The 18,107-nt window shown below is 44.5% G+C and overlaps 3 protein-coding genes across 14 annotated transcripts in view; 2 read left to right on the forward strand and 1 right to left on the reverse strand.

Annotated features, from left to right (window-relative positions):
* GABRB3 (gamma-aminobutyric acid type A receptor subunit beta3) overlaps positions 1–1,060 on the reverse strand; it is a 196,492-nt gene extending 195,432 nt beyond the window's left edge. The window contains exon 1 of the mRNA XM_088052172.1: positions 213–1,060. Within this exon, the coding sequence (XP_087908298.1) occupies positions 213–313 (101 nt within the window). The 5' untranslated portion in view covers positions 314–1,060. The remainder of the gene's footprint in view (positions 1–212) is intronic.
* GABRA5 (gamma-aminobutyric acid type A receptor subunit alpha5) overlaps positions 1–8,858 on the forward strand; it is a 56,662-nt gene extending 47,804 nt beyond the window's left edge. For all 12 annotated transcript variants that reach the window (XM_088052189.1, XM_088052181.1, XM_088052178.1 and 9 more), the window contains 3 exons: positions 4,525–4,677; positions 5,911–6,122; positions 7,324–8,858. In XM_088052189.1, coding sequence (XP_087908315.1) covers positions 4,525–4,677; positions 5,911–6,122; positions 7,324–7,626 — 668 coding nt within the window. In that variant the 3' untranslated portion in view covers positions 7,627–8,858. The remainder of the gene's footprint in view (positions 1–4,524; positions 4,678–5,910; positions 6,123–7,323) is intronic.
* Positions 8,859–15,361: 6,503 nt separating this feature from the next.
* GABRG3 (gamma-aminobutyric acid type A receptor subunit gamma3) overlaps positions 15,362–18,107 on the forward strand; it is a 290,284-nt gene continuing 287,538 nt past the window's right edge. The window contains exon 1 of the mRNA XM_088051108.1: positions 15,362–15,634. Within this exon, the coding sequence (XP_087907234.1) occupies positions 15,582–15,634 (53 nt within the window). The 5' untranslated portion in view covers positions 15,362–15,581. The remainder of the gene's footprint in view (positions 15,635–18,107) is intronic.

Genomic DNA, 18,107 nt, shown 5'->3' on the forward strand with positions numbered 1-18,107 from the left:
GGAAGGCTTGCCTTGGGCAGCCACAAATTTGACTGCCATCTCCATCCTACAGACATTCACCCCCTCCCTTGCCCATTTCAGGAGATGCAAAGCTGCTGCTAAAGCAAAGATTCATAAAGTCAAGAGAAACATATAAAGAGAGCAGTCACTTTTGCAGAAAAAGAATGAATACACTATCTCCCATTAAAGAGTAAAGACACTTTTTTCCTTACCAGTTCACCATCATAGCCGCGTTGTTTTCTGCAATGAATGGCAGCTCCCCTCTCGCCTTCATTGTTACCAAGAAAAAGATCCAAAGGATGTACAGGAGCATCTCCTACAACCTCGTCCTGCTCCTCAGAGCAAGAAAACCATCCAGCCCAGGCAGTGAGTGCTCCAGCGTGTCAGCTCCAGGCCACTTCCAGTTTGCCGCTTTGCCTGTGAAAGCTCCTTGTACTCCTCAGCCCAAGGAAACACTCCAGACAAATCCCAAAGTTTCCGCACAGTAAACACCTCCCTCACGTAGTTAAGATTTACGCTAAAAAATGCTGTGTTTCCAACGTCAAGATTTTATATTAATGTCCTGGGTTACATCTGGGCTGGCTGGCTTCTGATTGCAGGGTGGATCACAAAGAGCAGGACACAGATTGTAACCGGGGATTAGCAAAATACAAAAATCCGATTTTGCACAGGGAAAGCATCAGTCAACGATGGATTTTCTGGACTTCATCAAGCTCGTAGGAGGCCAGTAATCAGCATTACTTACGAATGGCCATCAAAGGCATTTCTTCCTTCTATTGAATTGTTGAACGTAAAAAAGAAAAACCAAATAGCTGTTGCATAATCCAAGTGCTTGGATCTTTTTGTGGCTTTTATGACACACAGGTCAAACTACATAGCCTTTATAGTTGCATAGACAAAATGTTTGTGTATGTCATAGGTCATTTATTTCCTTTTTTCTAGCAGACTTTTTTTAAAATGGAAGTGCCAGACCTGTACCAGTTCCTTGGGATTCTGCTGATTTCTAGGCAAGCTGCCGTTCAGCTGGCTTCTCAGGAAAAAAATACCCTGACATTCCTAATTCTCCAACCAATCTTGAAATTTGGAACATTTTAGCCATGGCACAGAAAACAGCTTTGTCGTATGCCACCTGTTTGTTTGCTTTTTTGGCTGTTTGAGGGGTTTTTGTGCTAACATCCCCAAATGTTATTCACCTGAAGGAAAGGCATTTGACTACTAACACTGCTTCCAACAGAACCAACATCTGTTATGTCCTGGTGGTAAAAGTGCTAAAAACAATCAGATACGAGATTTGAGTCCAAGTGGATCTTGCTGCTTTCCACAAATGGTTGCCCAGTTATGTTCCCCATACCCAGAATCTCTCATAGCTAACTTCGGATCTGCAGTGGCACAAAACAAAACATAAACCCACTCTTTTTTATACTGCCAGCTGGAGCCTGAACTCTGTAATATCCAAAGCCTAATAATAATAAAAGAATCATTCAGCTCTTAATTTTGAACCAATTAATTCTGCTTTTTCCTTGAGATGAATAGTTCCCTAGTAACACTATAAAAGGGAACATGCATTTTTTATAGGCCAAAATATTCTGTATGTCAACATAGTCAGGGAAGTGTCTACTGTACAGGATCTTGCCAGAACAGCCATTGATAGAACTGAGTCCAGGTATATCCAGTAAACAAACACGTCTTGGGGGCTGGTCTAGCCTCCCTAAAGTACTCAATTGAATCTCAGCATAATGGCAAAGGAATAGGGTATGTAAGATCCTAGAGAATCTGTATCAAGTTTAGCATGATCTCCAGAGCTCCATCAACTAGATACCAAAAAAAAAAAAAAACAAAAAAACAAAAAAAACAAAAAAAAAAAAAACCAAAACTGTAGCTGCTTTTAAAGCATTAAAAAAAAACAAACCCTTAAGAGCAGCAGCACAGTAGCACAGCTCCATGAAGAAGTGCAGCCATTTCTGCTCTAGGGCTTTTCATTAGTACTAGATTTGTTTTTGTTTACTAACAATAATTTGTTTTCTGCAGTGATGAGTGGACCCCATCAGGAAAAGGATTCTCTTTTAAGTGCTCTGTAAACCTATAACAAAAATTAGCTCTTGCTCAAGAAAGCTTATGGGCTAAGGATAAACAGTGGCCTAACAGAAGTAAAAGGGAGCTTTGCCGCTCCAACAGAGCCAGTATCTTGTTCTATAAACAAAAGGCCAACTCAGGCAGCTTTTAGCTTTACTTTAAGCAGCGGTCCCAGGGCATTAAAAACCAAGCTGTGGGGTTTTCTTAAGCCCTAAGTCTACTGGAGGAAGTATTCCTAGTATAGACATCTTTGAAAGGGACTGCATGGGAAATCAAAGAATATATCAGCTGGGAGAAGAGCAAGTACAAAATCAAGGTGCTGTGATTATTTCAGTGGAGACAAGAGTTCTGATAGGTTAAAGAAAATGGTAAGGTAAAAATCATCTGTGGAGGGCCATCAGAATGTAGGCACTCATTTTCTGTGTTTTAAAAATGAAAAAAAGAGGGTCCTGTTGCTCTTCCGAAGCTGTTTAGATTCTTTTTTTATTCCAGCTCTGAGAGCATACTGTCAAAATCGATAATGCACATTGTCGCTCTGTAGAGAGCGGGGAAACTGTGACTCAAACACATCCCAGTGCAGTAGCAGCTGAGAAAGTCTGTCTGCCTGAGATTACAGGCAGGTAGACCCTGCTGCAAATACTCTGTAATAAAGAGCAAGTGGGGTTCCTCCTGAGACCATTGCATGTTCAGCCTCCCTGGTTCAAAATTACACTAAATGGAAGGGAATTAGGCTTTTCTTCACAAGGGTGTTCTCCCCAGTTTCACAGTATTCCATGCCCATTTCCACATCACTCTTCAGGGAACTGTTTCACCAGAAAATCAGGCTCCAGAGAAAGACATAAAGATCAGGACGTCAGTTAAGGTATTTCCATGTTATTTCACTTTCTGTCTAAAATCCTCAGCATGAACAAGGTCTGTAAATTTGATGCAGAATAGCAGAGCTCCTGAAGCATAGTGTATGAGTGCAGCTATACCTGCAAAAACCTTTCACTGTAAATCTGTTCTCTGCTAATTATCCATATAGTCAGTTAGAAGCAATCTGACAAATTGAATACTCAGTAATGCTGGCCACAGCTCAACTCAGGCTATTCACTCAAGGCAGAATCAGCCTATTGGATATTTTCCTTTTGTGGGTGTTCTGTAGACACTAACAGTCAAATCTTGCAACAGAGATTATAGCTATAGCTGTTCTTGAAGGACGATATATATTCCAAAACAGGCATTACTCTGATTCATCAGTACCCAACTGAATGATGCATGCTTTAAATTACTTTGATATCAGTGAAGAAGTGTTAGGGCTTTAAGGGATGGATTGCTTTTTATTATTACATTCTATTTTACTGTTATTATTCCTAGGCAAATAGTAACATGCTTTTAGCAACAAGATTTTGGATTTGGGGAGCAGTTACCATTATGGAAAACCTTTAGTAACAACTACATGTTTTTCCAGAAATACTCTGAAAGAACCAGGGAGCAGTTACCACCAAAAATAGCCCTCAGTAACAACAATATGGTTTTCCAGGAACAATCTGAAAGAACTGGTTATGGTTTGATTTTTTTCTGAAACATTAGGGAAGGTGACAGCTGGTCTTCGATTCTTGAGTGCATTTATTTTGGCTTTTATTGAAATTCAAAGGAGCCGATAAATGGCATATTAAGGCAATGCTGTGAATTTGGCATATGAAAAAGAAATGGAATTTAGCACTGCTGTGGCAGCTTTTAGGGAACTCTGCATGCAGGCAGTACAATATTCATTGCACAGGTGAACAAAAAAGAATACAATATCTATCCAGAAACAGATAATCTTTTGAAGGGCTGAAGTGTACCAAATTCTAGGAACACTGCATACATTAGAGGGACTATTTTTTTTTTTTTTTTTGAGTTTGGGTACTCAGATTAATAAGACATCCCAGGATCCATATGCAAAGTCAATTCCTGCAGAAGATGCTGGGACTTGCAATCCCTAAAATGTGGAGCAGATGGAGATGGACCCATTTTCATTCTTGAAAACTGATGGCTTGGTCATAACAGTTCCCTAATGAGGTTAACCTGCTAAATCAGGTTTCTAAGAGTCGAGGGCCTTAATTGTTACTATGCTACAAGAGTTTGCAGGACTGAGTCAAAACCAGACAGTGTTGAGGCAGTGCCAGCATTTTTAAGCCTTTGAACGTCACAACATTCCAGGTGCATAGGAGGACTGCAGCTTTTCAGGGTAGTAGGAATAGCAGTCATTGTCTTCTGCTTTGGAGACTGAATGGGGAGACTGTGAGGATGTAGCAGCACCTCTGTCTCAAGTCTTGGTTTTCCACAGTGCAGAAATCCAGATATTTTTCATTAAATTAAGAATGTCAGAGTGGTATCCTTATATGGCGGGTTGGAATTGGCCTTGTTCAGTCCCTAAATCAGTAAGCCTTCCTTATTTTACTCAACTGCACATTTTTCTTCTTCTAGGTGAATATACTATCATGACAGCCCATTTTCATCTGAAAAGAAAAATTGGATATTTTGTCATTCAAACATACCTTCCTTGTATTATGACTGTGATCTTATCACAAGTGTCGTTTTGGCTAAACAGAGAATCTGTCCCAGCTAGAACTGTCTTTGGTGAGTATCCCACTTTCTCCTAGAACACAGGATCTTTGTGGCTTGTGGAAGTGATTTGCTGTAACAAAACCACAGTTCACTACTGTTTACTTCTGCTTGAGATGTTGTAAATGTTTTCTCATTCTCTTCCAGTTTAAACTCAAAATCAATTTAAAAGCTCTGTCTGGGCTGTTTTTGTTAAGTTATGACAGAAACTGGTCAATCAATTACTAAGGAAAATTAAGGACAGAAGATAGAAGAGTCAGATTAGTATGATTTGTGTTGGGGTTTTTCCACTTGGGTAGATACTGGTAGATGGTTTAGAAAAAAAGACATACAGGTTATCATATTTAATGTATAACCTAGCTAAACATTTGAAGCAAATGCCACTTCAAGACAGTTGTTTATCTTTATTGTAGGATGTTGATCCATGTAGAGGTTAATTAGTGACAATTATCTCTATTGCAATCAAATTAATATGACTTTGCATTTAGAAAATGTATATTTACTGGAGAAATTGTTATTGAAAAAAATCTTTGGAGTGTCATTAAATTACTTGGTTTATCCCTAGAAGATTGCAGAAAATAAGCACTTTCTCAAATGAAGGTTGATGAAACACAAGATCTTTACTAGATGAAAAAGAGGGGGAGTGGGAACAGTTTATTAAGTAAAACTTTGTTCAGCTACTTTAAAGGAGTCACTCTTCTGTACCAGCCTCCTGAAGTTATTCAAAAATCAGCTCAGCAAGTTATATGGAGAGAATACAGGTAGTAGCATCACTTTGCTGACTGCTTCTAGGTTTACAAAGCTGTAACTGAAGAGTTGAACATTTTGGTCTTGGGGAAATCTTCCCACAGATGAAAGCAGTGGCTGCTTTGTCATTTACTGGCATATGGGAAAGGAGGGGCTGCAGTCAAGGAAGCCAGTAACAGTCAACAATTTTAAACATGCAATCTCTGTATAAGAAAACACCATAAGTAATCCCACTTCATTCTGACAGTTATAAACTCTGGGCTTGTGTTACCCTAAAAATCCTTATTTAAATACACTACAGCTAGAACTAGCCAGAACTCCATAGAATAGAACATCTGAGGGTGGAGGCTTTCATTTTTTCTCATTCTTTCAAACCGTGATATGCAAACACTGATTGACTTCATGTGGCCTCCTTAGGTGTCCTGCTGAGGTGGGACCTGCTCATCACTTATTTGGGATCCCATCAGCAAACTGATCTCTGACTGTCTTTTTTCTTTGCAGGAGTAACAACAGTCCTCACCATGACCACCTTAAGTATCAGTGCCCGTAACTCTTTGCCAAAAGTGGCCTACGCTACTGCAATGGACTGGTTTATAGCTGTTTGCTACGCCTTTGTATTTTCGGCATTGATTGAATTTGCAACAGTCAACTATTTCACCAAGAGGAGCTGGGCATGGGATGGCAAAAAAGCCCAGGAAGCTGCAAAAATCAAGGTGCTTAACCTATATTTTTAAATAGCTGAAGTAAAAAGCAGGTATGCAGTATAGCTTAAATAACTGAACGGTCAATTTTCAGCTTCTTCGTGAAAGAGGTATTTAATTACCTCATGATATACTTTTACCTTCCTGTAGAGGAAAATTTGCAAGGAAGTATGGTACCTTCCCTTCACAGAGATAGACTGCCAGTCTCTAGCATCTGTATGAAGAGGACTGTTTACAGAAGCACATTGGGCATTGTGTACACAGAGCATGGAATTTCAGTGATCAGACTTCTGATTATAGCAGATTTACACCATGAAACATATCTCTGCAGAGCACTCCCTGTATGCTCTCCTAAATAAATAACAAAGCTCACACTGAGCTCCATGAGTCAGGGTCTCACCAGAGTAAAAAAAAAAGAACAAAAGACTGGTTCTATGAAAAAACAAACTTCTGAGTTTCATGCTGAAACAAAACTTTTGGGGCAGGACTGACTCAATAAATCGTCTCCTAGAGAGCTCATACGCACAAGCATCCCAAAAGAGCCTACAAAGAGACCAAGCTGGTAGGGGCAATGAGCCCTTCCCCACCTCTTTGCAGCAGCTGGGGAAATGAGGTTCACATCTTGTCAGCTGTCGCTGGGGCAGCACCCTCCTCAGACGCAGGACCACATCTCACTGACAAAAGAAGCTGCTAATGCACATGCCAGGTGGGATGTGGGTCCAGCCAGTCAGCTTCCTCCCATCAGGGAAAGTTGCACCTGAGTAAGGGCTACAAAATCAAGGCAGAAACATCTGTTTAATAGTCAAAGTCAGAATAGCTGACAGGCATTAACAGGCGAGCTTGATTATGGTGCTCAGCTTTTTGGGTCAGTATCCCGAGAACATGTTTCCGCTTCCTGTGGTGTAATGTCACCCTGAAATTAAGCCTTCTGATCTTGTTTTTCATAGTTGTAGCTACCTTCTCAGGAAAGTATCTGTAAACATAGATGTTTATACATTCCTTCTAAGAAATGCCTTTCGATGGACGTTTCGCATGATCAGTGTGCTTGGGAAGGTGGTAACTTAATTATCCAATACCTGGTCATTGTCAAAAATCTATAAATACTGGAGTTAAGTAATAAAGTCACGAGTTTTTGTTCTAACACTGAAGGTAGTAATGTGAATAATTCCATGTCCTCTAGCAACAGTGTAACATTTTGTTCTTCATGCTGCAGAAAAAAGAGCGCAACTTGCTGGGAAATAAACCAACTAATACTTACAGCACCGGGAAGATGACTCCTGCACCAAACATGCCAAAGGACTCAACCCCATCTGTCATCTCAAACACTACATCTGCTCCAGTGAAGCCTGCAGAAGAAAAGCCTGCTGAAAGCAAAAAGACTTACAACAGCATCAGTAAGATTGACAAAATGTCCAGGATAATTTTTCCAGTGCTGTTTGGAACTTTTAACTTAGTTTACTGGGCCACGTATTTGAATAGGGAGCCTGTTATTAAAGGTGCCAATTCTCCAAAATAAACTGAAGTACTCTGGAGCCACATGTGAGCCATACTTGCGAAGCAGATGCTACCAAGGAAAATTTGAGATCCAGATGACTTTCTACGTTTGGGCAATATTCTTCAGGAAGTTTTTTTGCATGTTTAATAATATGTACAAATAATATTGCCTTGATTGTTTCTACATGTAACCTCAGATGTTTTGGAGACAATTATATTACTTACAGCAACAGATCTTTATAAAAGATCAGAAGACATTGAACATGGCTTCTTTGCTGCTGAGTATCTTGCATTGATAGTTTACAAATAAAATAAGTTATATTTTTTAACTGTTCAAGTGTACTACATATCGTGGTTTTTATACTTCAGATGTACAGTCATACAAATATGGGCTTAACCTATATTTTACAGAAGAGCTCCACTATTGTCATCTGATAAGTTACTGAGTAACGCCAGTTGTAAATGTGCCAAATTATTAAATGTAGGGCTATGTTTGAGCACCTTTACTAGTTACAGGTAGTGCATTACTCCATGGACAAAACTGCTCAGCCCAATTTTCATTGGAAGTTTAATACAATGCAGTAAATCCTAATGGGACTATGATGATTTTCACTGCTTTAGACTCTAGTTTGCAGTGAAATAATATAGGGAGCAGGATGCTACTTATGTAAATAAAGATTGGCAGAATCTTGCCCTTAAATGAAAATACGAAGTTTGTTTGGATTTTGCATTCCAAGGAATTCTCTCTAATGATTCTCAGTATTTATTCCAAAAATTAAGAATTACATTGCATGAAATTAACATAGATTAGGAACATACTTGTGCAAATAAAACTTCTAACAACAGCAGTAGACATTTTTATCAGGGTAAAGGAAATTATGTTTGGACATTTTTCCAAGACGACTGTGTTATATTAGCAGAAATTAGCAGAAAAGAATTACAGTAATTCTTCAATAATTATTACTTGTTTCCCACTGCAAAAACCAATCAGCCAGCACTAGGAAGTGTGATCAGAAAAAAATATGTGCTTCATGACAGCAAGGTGTTTCAGTGACAATATTGATAGAAAGGTCTTTGTACTGTCCATCTGAAACTTTTCTATAAAACGCCTTGCTGCTGACAATGTGTTTTGCTTTCACAATGAATGAGAAAATGCAGTCTGAGTTTTCAGCTCTTTCCTCCTTGGCATCCTTTAATTGTTCCAGAAGCTTTTGTAATTAAATCTTAATGTTTAAATAAAAAATGCATTCAACATTTGATTGCAAAATGTCATTCTTATACTGGTTATCCTTTTACAAAGACCAAAGAGCACACCAGAGAAGCTGAAGGATTAACTGGAAAGCACACATGCACACACTCAATCACATGTGCACACATGACATATCCTCCCTGTTGCCCAGAAAGGGACATGTCTTGAGTGAACACAGTGAATCCAGTTGTTGCAGAATTAGGTGCTGTCTTGCTATGGAGCAACAATCCCATGATCTTTTGGGGACAGAGTGGAGAGTTCATGCTTTAGGTGAGAGTCTGGTCTGGGACTGGGGAGTTGTCTGGCTTCTTTTGTGTCTTTTCCTCAACCCTTTCATTCCTAAAAATTACCAAGAAAAAAATCTCATACGTCAATTGTTTTTTGAAGCTTTTTGTTTAATGCTGTGGAATGAAAAATTCATAAATTCTTGGAGGCAATAGCAAAGCCATGGGACTGAGCAAGTGACTGGATGCTGATAAACAGGAGCAAGGGAGGGTACACCCATCTGTTGAGTGCTAGCTTGAGCTGAGGTGAGGATGTGGAGCTGTTTCCATGTAGCCTGCTTGTGTGTCTTTGAGCAGCCACGCACCTCCTTGTTCATCATCCCTTTGGGGGATCCCTTTGGCCCTGCAGGGATCAAAAACCATGAAAAATTGCAGTGCATATTGGAAGGCAAAACTTTATAAAAGTCCCTTAGCTATTTCTTCAGGTGAGAAACTTGAAGAATTACATGACTGAGTTTTGTGAATGAGAAACTCAGAGCCATCTTTGAGTAGCATCTTCTCCAGGCCTGTTCTGGAGGCTGCCCCTGAGAGTTTCTGTACTTTATTTGCTTACACCCAGGTCTGACTCTTACTCTGTATTACAACATTATTTCCTGGTCTCTACTGCAAGACTCAGACAAAGGGTCTCTAAATCTGATCTATTTTACTTAGGTGGAGAGTCATATTCAACAAATATGTGTCATACCTGCAGCATGTGCTTGTGCATGAACACTAAGTGTTCCATAGGTTGGAAAGTACTTCCATAAGCCAGTATACTCCAGGCTGAAATACTTCAATACTTCACTTTCTATACTACCTCACAATTTAAATCTCTTCACTGTCAGTGGACATCACTGCCCACTGAGCTGGTATCTGAACTATGGGAGACGGGAGCATTCTTCAGGTCCTGACTCAGTCAAAACACCTTGGCCTTGTCCTGCCCCAGCCTGGAGTGGTATCTGGATGTGGATCAGCCTCCTCTGGTACCCCCTAGAAGCAGCTTGGGCATTCAGGAATGGAGTGAGCCGTGTCACTGTCCCCAGCAGGGGTGAACTAGGACCCTGCAGGACACAGCTACGTCGTGGCCAAAGGGCCAAGTAATAAATAGGAATTGTTTCTCATTGAGGTTTTTCATGTATGCTTTCATAAAAAAAGAGTTGAAAAGTGAATTAGAACAATTCAGCACTGTAGAGGAGGTGTGTGCAGGCTGCTGCCAAATTTCCTTCCTTGCACCCATTAAGAATGAAAGAAAAAGTCAAATACAAAGGCAGAGATTTTTAATTTCTGATATTTGAGCTGTGCCAGCTTACTTCAATGATGAATTTCAGCAACAATGTATTTTCTAAAGCTGAACCCTCTTCTGTTATCTTGAGTTGTGTTCTGCCTTTTTCTAAATGGATTCTGCCCTCTGTGGAATAACTGAACATATTTATAAAAAACTGAGGAAAAAATTATTTTATGAAATAGTCTTGTCTTTCAAAAATTCTTACTCAACATCTAAGTTAAACTTTGAAGAAAAATGAATGAAACTGCTTTGCTCTTCATTTTATGCAGAGAAGATGAATATAGCACTTGCAGATTTTTTTAAATCTGGAGATAAAGTTCTATGTAATAAGAATGTATTTCCCCTAATACTCTTGCTTCTCAGATTGGAATTGACACTGAAATGACAAAATTTCTTGAATCCTTTCTGACCTTTTATATATTTTTATGTTAGTACAAATACTTAAGTTGGGTCATTGCATGGTGACTCTCAGATGACATCCTCACTTTATCAATTTTGCATCTTCCACTATTTTTTATAGACATTTGTTCAATTTTGAGAAGATGGAAAGATTGGAAGTTAGATTTTACGAAGCCCAAAGGACTTCTGAAGTATCTTCCAAGGATTACCCCTAATTTAGACTCAAGTGCAAGTGGCCCATTCTGTAATGCAATGTAATTTCCTTTTCAGTGCCATCCTCAATAGCAATTATCACTTCTCACTCTCATAATGTCTTAAAAGTTGCTGCTGAAATTAGTCCCTGGCTAAAAGCAAAGTAGAAAGTAAGAATATTGATTGAAGATACCAACTGATTTCAGTTAGATGGATTTGGAGAATTTTTGAGAATTCCTGATAGATTGCAATGGACTGGACCAACAGTAGGATAGGCTGGATTTGTAGGTAGGAAAATAACTACACAGAGAGTGACCCCCCCATTATAACTTAACACATATATGATAATAAATGTTGGAACCAGCCACCCAAGGCTGTTTTGGCCTCAGTAGATCTGGGCTCAGCTCTTCATTCACAGGGGACTGGTGTTTTTGATGTTCTCAGGACAACTGCTCAGGGGTGGTCTGGCCCCCAAGGAGCAGCCAGCCCTGCCCACCTGAGATGCCCATGCCTCTGCCAAACGTCTACACAAAGCTGCTGAAAAGCTTCAGCATGGCAGCATCAGGGGGGATTCTCCCTGTCCTTCCCATGAGCCAGAGAGCAGAGAGCCCTGTGCTGAAGGACAGAACTGAGAGCACACAGAAAGTTCTGAGGTTCAACTTCCTACCCAAAGGCTCCAGCAGGAGCAAGAGACCTTCAGTCAGAATAAACTGGCTCAAGCCTCTTTGAAATCTCTAATAAGTCTTCAGCTGGAGGAATCCAGGAGCTGTAGGAGATGGGTTTCAGGTCCTTCCTTCTTTGCCTCAGAGCAGCCCCAGTTTCCTTCTGTGCCTCTCATGGTATATAGGTAGCACTGGAGTGCCAGGAAAACCACCTGTAGGACTCTCCTTCAACACTGAATCTCAGAAAAGTTCAGGTGCCCAAACTGTTCAGTGCTTGAGACGGGGCTCCCAGTTCTAGCAAGGGAGGAATTTGATACGTGAGTCCCATTCCCTTCCTCAGCATTTCCCCCCTTATTTATGCTAACTAGCTCCCTGCCAAGCTACTTTCAGAGACTCATACTTCCCTACTGCACAAGACATACCACAGAGGTATCCCTCAGGCTGAGGGATAGTCATCTTCTGTGAAAATGGTAAGTTAAAATGTGGATGCATTTTGTTGTGCTGGAGAGTTGTTTGTTATTACTGAGAATATAAACATTTTACTATCATTATATGGCATGATAAAATCTTCTTTTGTTAAAACCTGTGCTGGATAGTCATGACCCTTACCTGAATATACAATTTGAAAGGCTCAGCAAAGGCAGAGTGTGCTTAAAAGTAAAATAAAAGCATGTGAAGAGAAGGAGCAGAAATGACCGAGCCATGAGGTGTAATGAAAAGTGGTAATAAAGTATCCCTTTGCCATTAACATGTAGCTCACCGAGGACGACAGAAAGAAAGCCTTAAATATCGCCTTTTTCTTACAGCCTGAGGACAAGGACTCAATAATCAATGAACCATGTTGCTCCCATCGAGCCTTGGGGATTTCTGACGCTCTGCAAGGAAAGAGGGGACACTCTGAGGGTCTTTCTCGAGGTCTGAGTGACTCGATGGCCACCAAAAGCTCCGGTCACGGCTCAGGGGTGACGGAGCGCTCTGCCGCCGGCTGGAGGCGGCGCGGGGTGGGGACCCGGCCGGATCCCTGGCGCTTCCCTCCGCCGCCGCCAGAGGATCCCGCCACCGCGGCAGGATGCGGTGAGGGCGGGATGGGGCTGGCGGGCGGGGAAGAGGCGGAGCGGCGCCCGGCGGAGCCGCCGGGGCGGGGAAGCCACCCCGGTTCCCTCCGCTCCCGCCCGGGTGTCCCCGCGGAGCAGGGCCGCCGAGAGCGGGGACGCGCAGCTGGACCTGCCCTCGCCATTTCTCCTCGGAAATCGCCGCCGGGGTGTGTCTCCTCCGGGTCTTTCTGCCGCCTACTCTCTGTCTCACTCGTGCTGCCCTCCCGGGAGGTGGCAGAGGTGCAGCGGCCCCCAGCTGGCGGCAAAGCGAGCCCCCGGCCCGGGCCGCCGCAGCTCCTCCGATGCGGCAGCTCCGCCCAAGCTGTTCGCTGCTGGGCTCCCCGGCGGGGGTGCCGGGGCCGGGCTAAGCTTTTATTTATTCAGATTGAGTGCGTGTGTGAAGACACACATTTTTCTATATGGCCAGCGCAAGGGAAACCCCTCCTTGCGTGGCGGGCGCTTCCCGTCCTTGCTTTCCAAACGCGCGGGCGCTGCCAGCCGGGACGTGGGAACCGCGACCTGCGAGCCCGGAATGATGTTTGCATAAGCAGCAGCCTTCGGGAAACCTTGGAGTTCCTGCGGACCGTGGCCGTGCGGCGGTGCCGGAGCCCCGTGCCGCCGGGACCCACCGGCCGGACTTCGTCGGGTCGCTGAGAGGCGGCTGATCCCCTGTTCGCCCCGTCCCACAGCGCCCGTGTTCCCGCAAACTTCACACCAGCCCATCAGCGTGCTGCTTGGCCGTCAGCATAGCGATTCCTGGTGAAACCCAGGCAACCCCCGAGCAGTCGCCGTCCATCACCTTTCTCATTTTCTCAGGGCAGCAGGCGGCCTGGCTGCCACCCGCATTTCTCTGCTGGTGGAAGAAAAGAGCGCAAGCCTTGTAACAAATGATTGCTAGCAATTCACGGTAACTGCAATTAGCCAAAGTAAACACGACAGAACTGCCGTATAATCTAGTAAAGAGGCGTTTAGGTTGGAAATAAAAACAAAAACCTAACAAAACCCGAAAGGTTGAAAGAAAACCCCTAAAGTGAATAACTGAGAGTTAATTGCCTGACTCACGACAGATTTTCCTTAAGCTGGGTCGTTCCTTCAAAAATTAACTTCTGGAACAGAACTCCCTATAGCCAGCTCTTCTAGGCATCATGTAGGAGTTATTCTAAAAGCAAGATTGCATCTTCCAGCTTTTTTTTTTTTTTAATTAAACAATTAAAAACGACTCCCCCAGAACACGGAAGCTGTGTCTAAGGGGGAAATAGAAGATCAGAGATTTCCACTCCCGAGATTTCTGATCACAGGAAAGCGGTGACTCGCTGTCCCTCTGGGCAGAGTTTTTTGTTTCCAAATTACCATTACGTAAGTGAAATTTTGTCACTTCCCATTCTGAAAACAAAGGGGAATATTCCAATTACCCTGATGCGTGGTGCAAAGCTCCACACACCTGAAGAGAATCGAAGTGGCTAAAAATCACATCTGTGCTGTTACTTGTGGAGTAGAAAGACAAAAGTTGTCCAAACCCAAACTATTTTTGCTCTGAATACACTTGACTGTTGTCTCATTTCCGAGACTCACAGCAGAAAAACCTAATTTACTCCAAAGTTCACAATATACACGTTAGTTCATGTAACCTGGTCTACAGGATCGTGTAGATCTCCTCTCCCCGTGTATACACTTTTCTGGCATACCTTGTGCGTATAAATGTGTATCCATGCATTCGTACAGTGCATGCAAACTTCTGCATACATCCACCTAGATACAGAGGCATACAGAAACACTGCCTTGCGTTTGTCTGTCTGTCCGTGTAAGCAGCCGCACCGATTACATGGATCTGCGCCTGTGTGTACATCGGGATGCCCGTCGCTCCGATCACCCCGAGACCAGCACCCGACCCCTCTCTCTCCGTCTGAAGAGAGCACCTCCAGCCCCGGGCGCTGGGGGGGCTTTCGGCAAGTGATTGTGGCGTTCGGGGGTTCGGGCATCCCGGAAAACAGCGGGGGGATCCTTCCACCGGGCTCCCTGTCTGGGCCATCGGGCTGGTGATGCTGGGGAGAGGTCCCGGCTGCCTGCCTACTGCGGCTGCCGGGTTTGCTGCTCCCCCTCTCCTGTATGCGTGTGTGTGCGCCCGCTGGGGCGGGGGCAGGGTTCATTTCACGGCTCCTCCAGTTGCCGGCGAGGCGGGAACCTGTTGGGCAGGGTGCGGGGACGAGGTGCTCTCCGATGCGGGGCGGTCCCCGGCAGCGCTCCGGTGCCGCTCTGCGGGGCTGGCTGCGGGCAGGAGCTCCGCGGGGGGGGCAAGGTGCGCCCCATCCCCCCGCCCCAGCCCGCCCCCCTCCCGGCCCGGTCCGGCCCGCCCCCCTCCCGGCCCGGTCCGGCCCGCCCCGCGGCACCCGCGGCCCGGCGGGGCCCGGGCTGCTCCGCGCTCTGCAGCGCCCGGGGGGCACGGCCAGCGCCGGCCCGGGCAGCGGGAGCGCCCGCGCCGCTGCGCCCGGCAACTGGCTGCCGGCAAAAGGGACGAGCCGCAGCTCCGTGCCCGCTGAACACCTGTCAGCCCGCGGAGCGTGATTTATACCTGGCCTCGGCAGCCTCTCCGCTGGGGATTTCCCTCTCGTTCCACTTCTTCTGCTTTTTTTTTTTTTCTTTTCCCTTTCGCCTCCCCCCTCCCTTCTCGGAGCGTTGTGGAAGAGAGTGTTTTCTTCAGGGTATTAAGCTGAGAATACAGAGGAGGAGAGGCTCAGACCTTTACCTCACTGCCTCATTCTCCCTTCCATGTGAATATTCTGCAACGTTTCCTTCATCCTGCCGCTCCTCTCACCTGGCCAGCGCTGTCCGGACCATGTCCGCTAAGCTCCTGCCGGTTTTCTTCCTCCTCTCAGTGTTCCACGCTTGGTAAGTCTGCGCTCCCCTCTCCTCCCTCCGCCCCTCTCCTCTCTGCACTGGGGCTGGAGGGCTGAAGTCCCATTTGCTGGAGTTTGCACAATATTCGGCACCCAGGAAGAACAGTGGCCTCTTCCCACCTTCTTCGCGCCGTGCCGGGGCTCTGTTCCCAAACACGGCTTACCCCGCTCCCATCCCGAGACCCGCCTGGCTCCGCGGTGCGCCCGGGGCGGTGGCACCGCCGCTGTCCCTTCCCGGCCCAGCTCGGAGCCCCGTCCTGGGCCGGCCAGGTAGAAAGTTTCCCCTCGGGCGGCTCTCGGCGCCCGGTGAGACGGCGGCTGGGGCTACCCGGGCTCCCTCCCCTCTCGGCCCTGGCTTCCCTCCACGCCACCCCCGGGGCATCCACGGGAGAAACCGGAGTGAGGAGCGAGAAGGCGAGTGGCGGGGTGCGCGATCCCCTGGTCCCCGCCTCAGGGCCGGGAAGGGTCTTCCCGGTGGGGAACCGGTATCCACTGTTAGACCAGGGGGGCACAGCCGGCAGCGGCAGCCCTGACCTTTTGGACTTTGGTCCTTTCGGTTGTCCGGAGCTGTTGTACACCCCCACAGGATAACCCAGGCAAAGGGGTCAGCTCAGCTCCCCCCTGCAGGAACCATCACAAACCAGACTACAGGCACGCTCAGAGGCCTCCCCCTCCCCTCTGTGGCAGCCTGCCCCACACCTGAGTGGTGTCTATCTCCTAAATCCCCACAGGAACTAGACGATGCTTCATGCCAGCCTCCACAGCAAGTGTGGGACACACCTTTTGCAGGAAATAAACACTTTCCTGACAACGCCTCAGAGTCTTCTAGACTTCCTCCCTTGCAATTTATGCATAGTCTCTGTCTCCTTACAGAATCAAAACTGACAAAGAGTTGGGGAAAGGCATATAGCCTTTCTTCCTTCCCAGCTTGAGACTGGTTTGCCATCAGTCTGTAGTTATTTCTCTAGATGGCAGGAATATGATAGGAATTGGCAGTCACCAGTAGGGCTACAAAAGAAAAATGTAACCTCAAGTGCCCCTGAAGGAGCCTAACCAGAGGCAAGCAATGGAAGGGAAATAATAACTTCTTAGGGAAGAAAGCAAAAAAGCTTGAAAAATATGTGTCTAGTATCTGGTCCACTGTGAAACCTCTCCCATCTCCAATCTTAATCTAGAAGATATGTAGGGATTTAAACTGTTTGGAGGTACTTTCTAGGAAAGAAGCTGCTAGAGGGAGGTGCTAAAAGGTCTGCCAGTGCTTAGCTAGACTCTTGTTAGGGACTTGTTTTAAAGAGCATCTCCCTGAAATGGCAATTGTGATACTACCTGAACTCCGTTCTCATTTCCAGGTGCAGTCTGAATGCCTGTGGTAAAGTTATGCTGGCTGCAGCAGAAAAAGACGTATGATTTGTCCCTCTTTGCTATTAGCAATTCAGCACCACTGCAGAGTTTCAGCTCGGAAATATTAACCATGTATGTTCAGAGATGATGCCTCCTCGGAGAATGGCTCTGTAACAGCAGTATTAAAACACAGGGACGGTCATGAATCTGATGGGAAAAAAAAGAATTCTCCCAAAATCCACTTGAGTGTTTTAATGCTCATTGAGTGAATTATAAAAAGAAAAAAAAAGTAAACTTTTTAGAGAATACAGCCCAATAACAGAGAAATAGTGGTTGTCTATTCAAAATTTTGTCTTAAGTTTTCTCTACTTTTACAACTCAGTTATACGATCTCCCTGCAGAAAATCCTCAGGATCTAAGTTTAAAAATTATTTTTATATAGAAACTGCGCCTAGAGCAGTTGAAAATTGTGAGGTCGTGTTAAGTGATTCATGGTTAATCCTCAGGGGCATATTGGCGGTAGAGCAGTTTCAGTTTAAAGATTCATTAAATTCTCAAATAGTGGTCTTCAAGCAATGTGAGGGTTGATGATGCTCTGTGATTAAACTTTTATATTTGTGTCAGGTGTTTTTTGTGTTCACATACAGTGTTTATCAAGTCTTCTGGACGTCTGAGGTATTTTAAAAGACACTAGTCATTATGGAGAAAAGGAGAGGGAGAGAAAGAAAGTTGCAGTGATGTGTGTAACACATCCCCTGAACAAACAAGGTTGATGCCTCTCCTTCTCCACTGCTTTGCACCTCACATAATTATTCACAATTATGTAAAAATGTTGCAAAATTATATCATATCCCCATGGCAATTGCAGGTTGAAAAAAGATGTGATTCCTTCCATAGGTTCCACCACTGAGGTCATCTTTTCTCCTGATAACTTCATCTCAGTCTGTCATAGATTTTCTCCAGTGAGAGGCATCAAACGGATTTGGTTTCTAAGATACCAAAAAATACATCTTCAAATCAACATTTTAAAGTCCGTGCACAAAAAGCCACACAAATGGAATTAGTCTTGTGTGAAAATAGCTCTAGCTGTGATTTCTGGTCAAACTGCAGTTTCACCCCATTTG

This window comes from Pseudopodoces humilis, chromosome 2 (assembly GCF_049639895.1).
Source record: "Pseudopodoces humilis isolate 2021_Gansu_Grassland_sample_001 chromosome 2, ASM4963989v1, whole genome shotgun sequence".
Lineage (NCBI taxonomy): Eukaryota > Metazoa > Chordata > Aves > Passeriformes > Paridae > Pseudopodoces > Pseudopodoces humilis.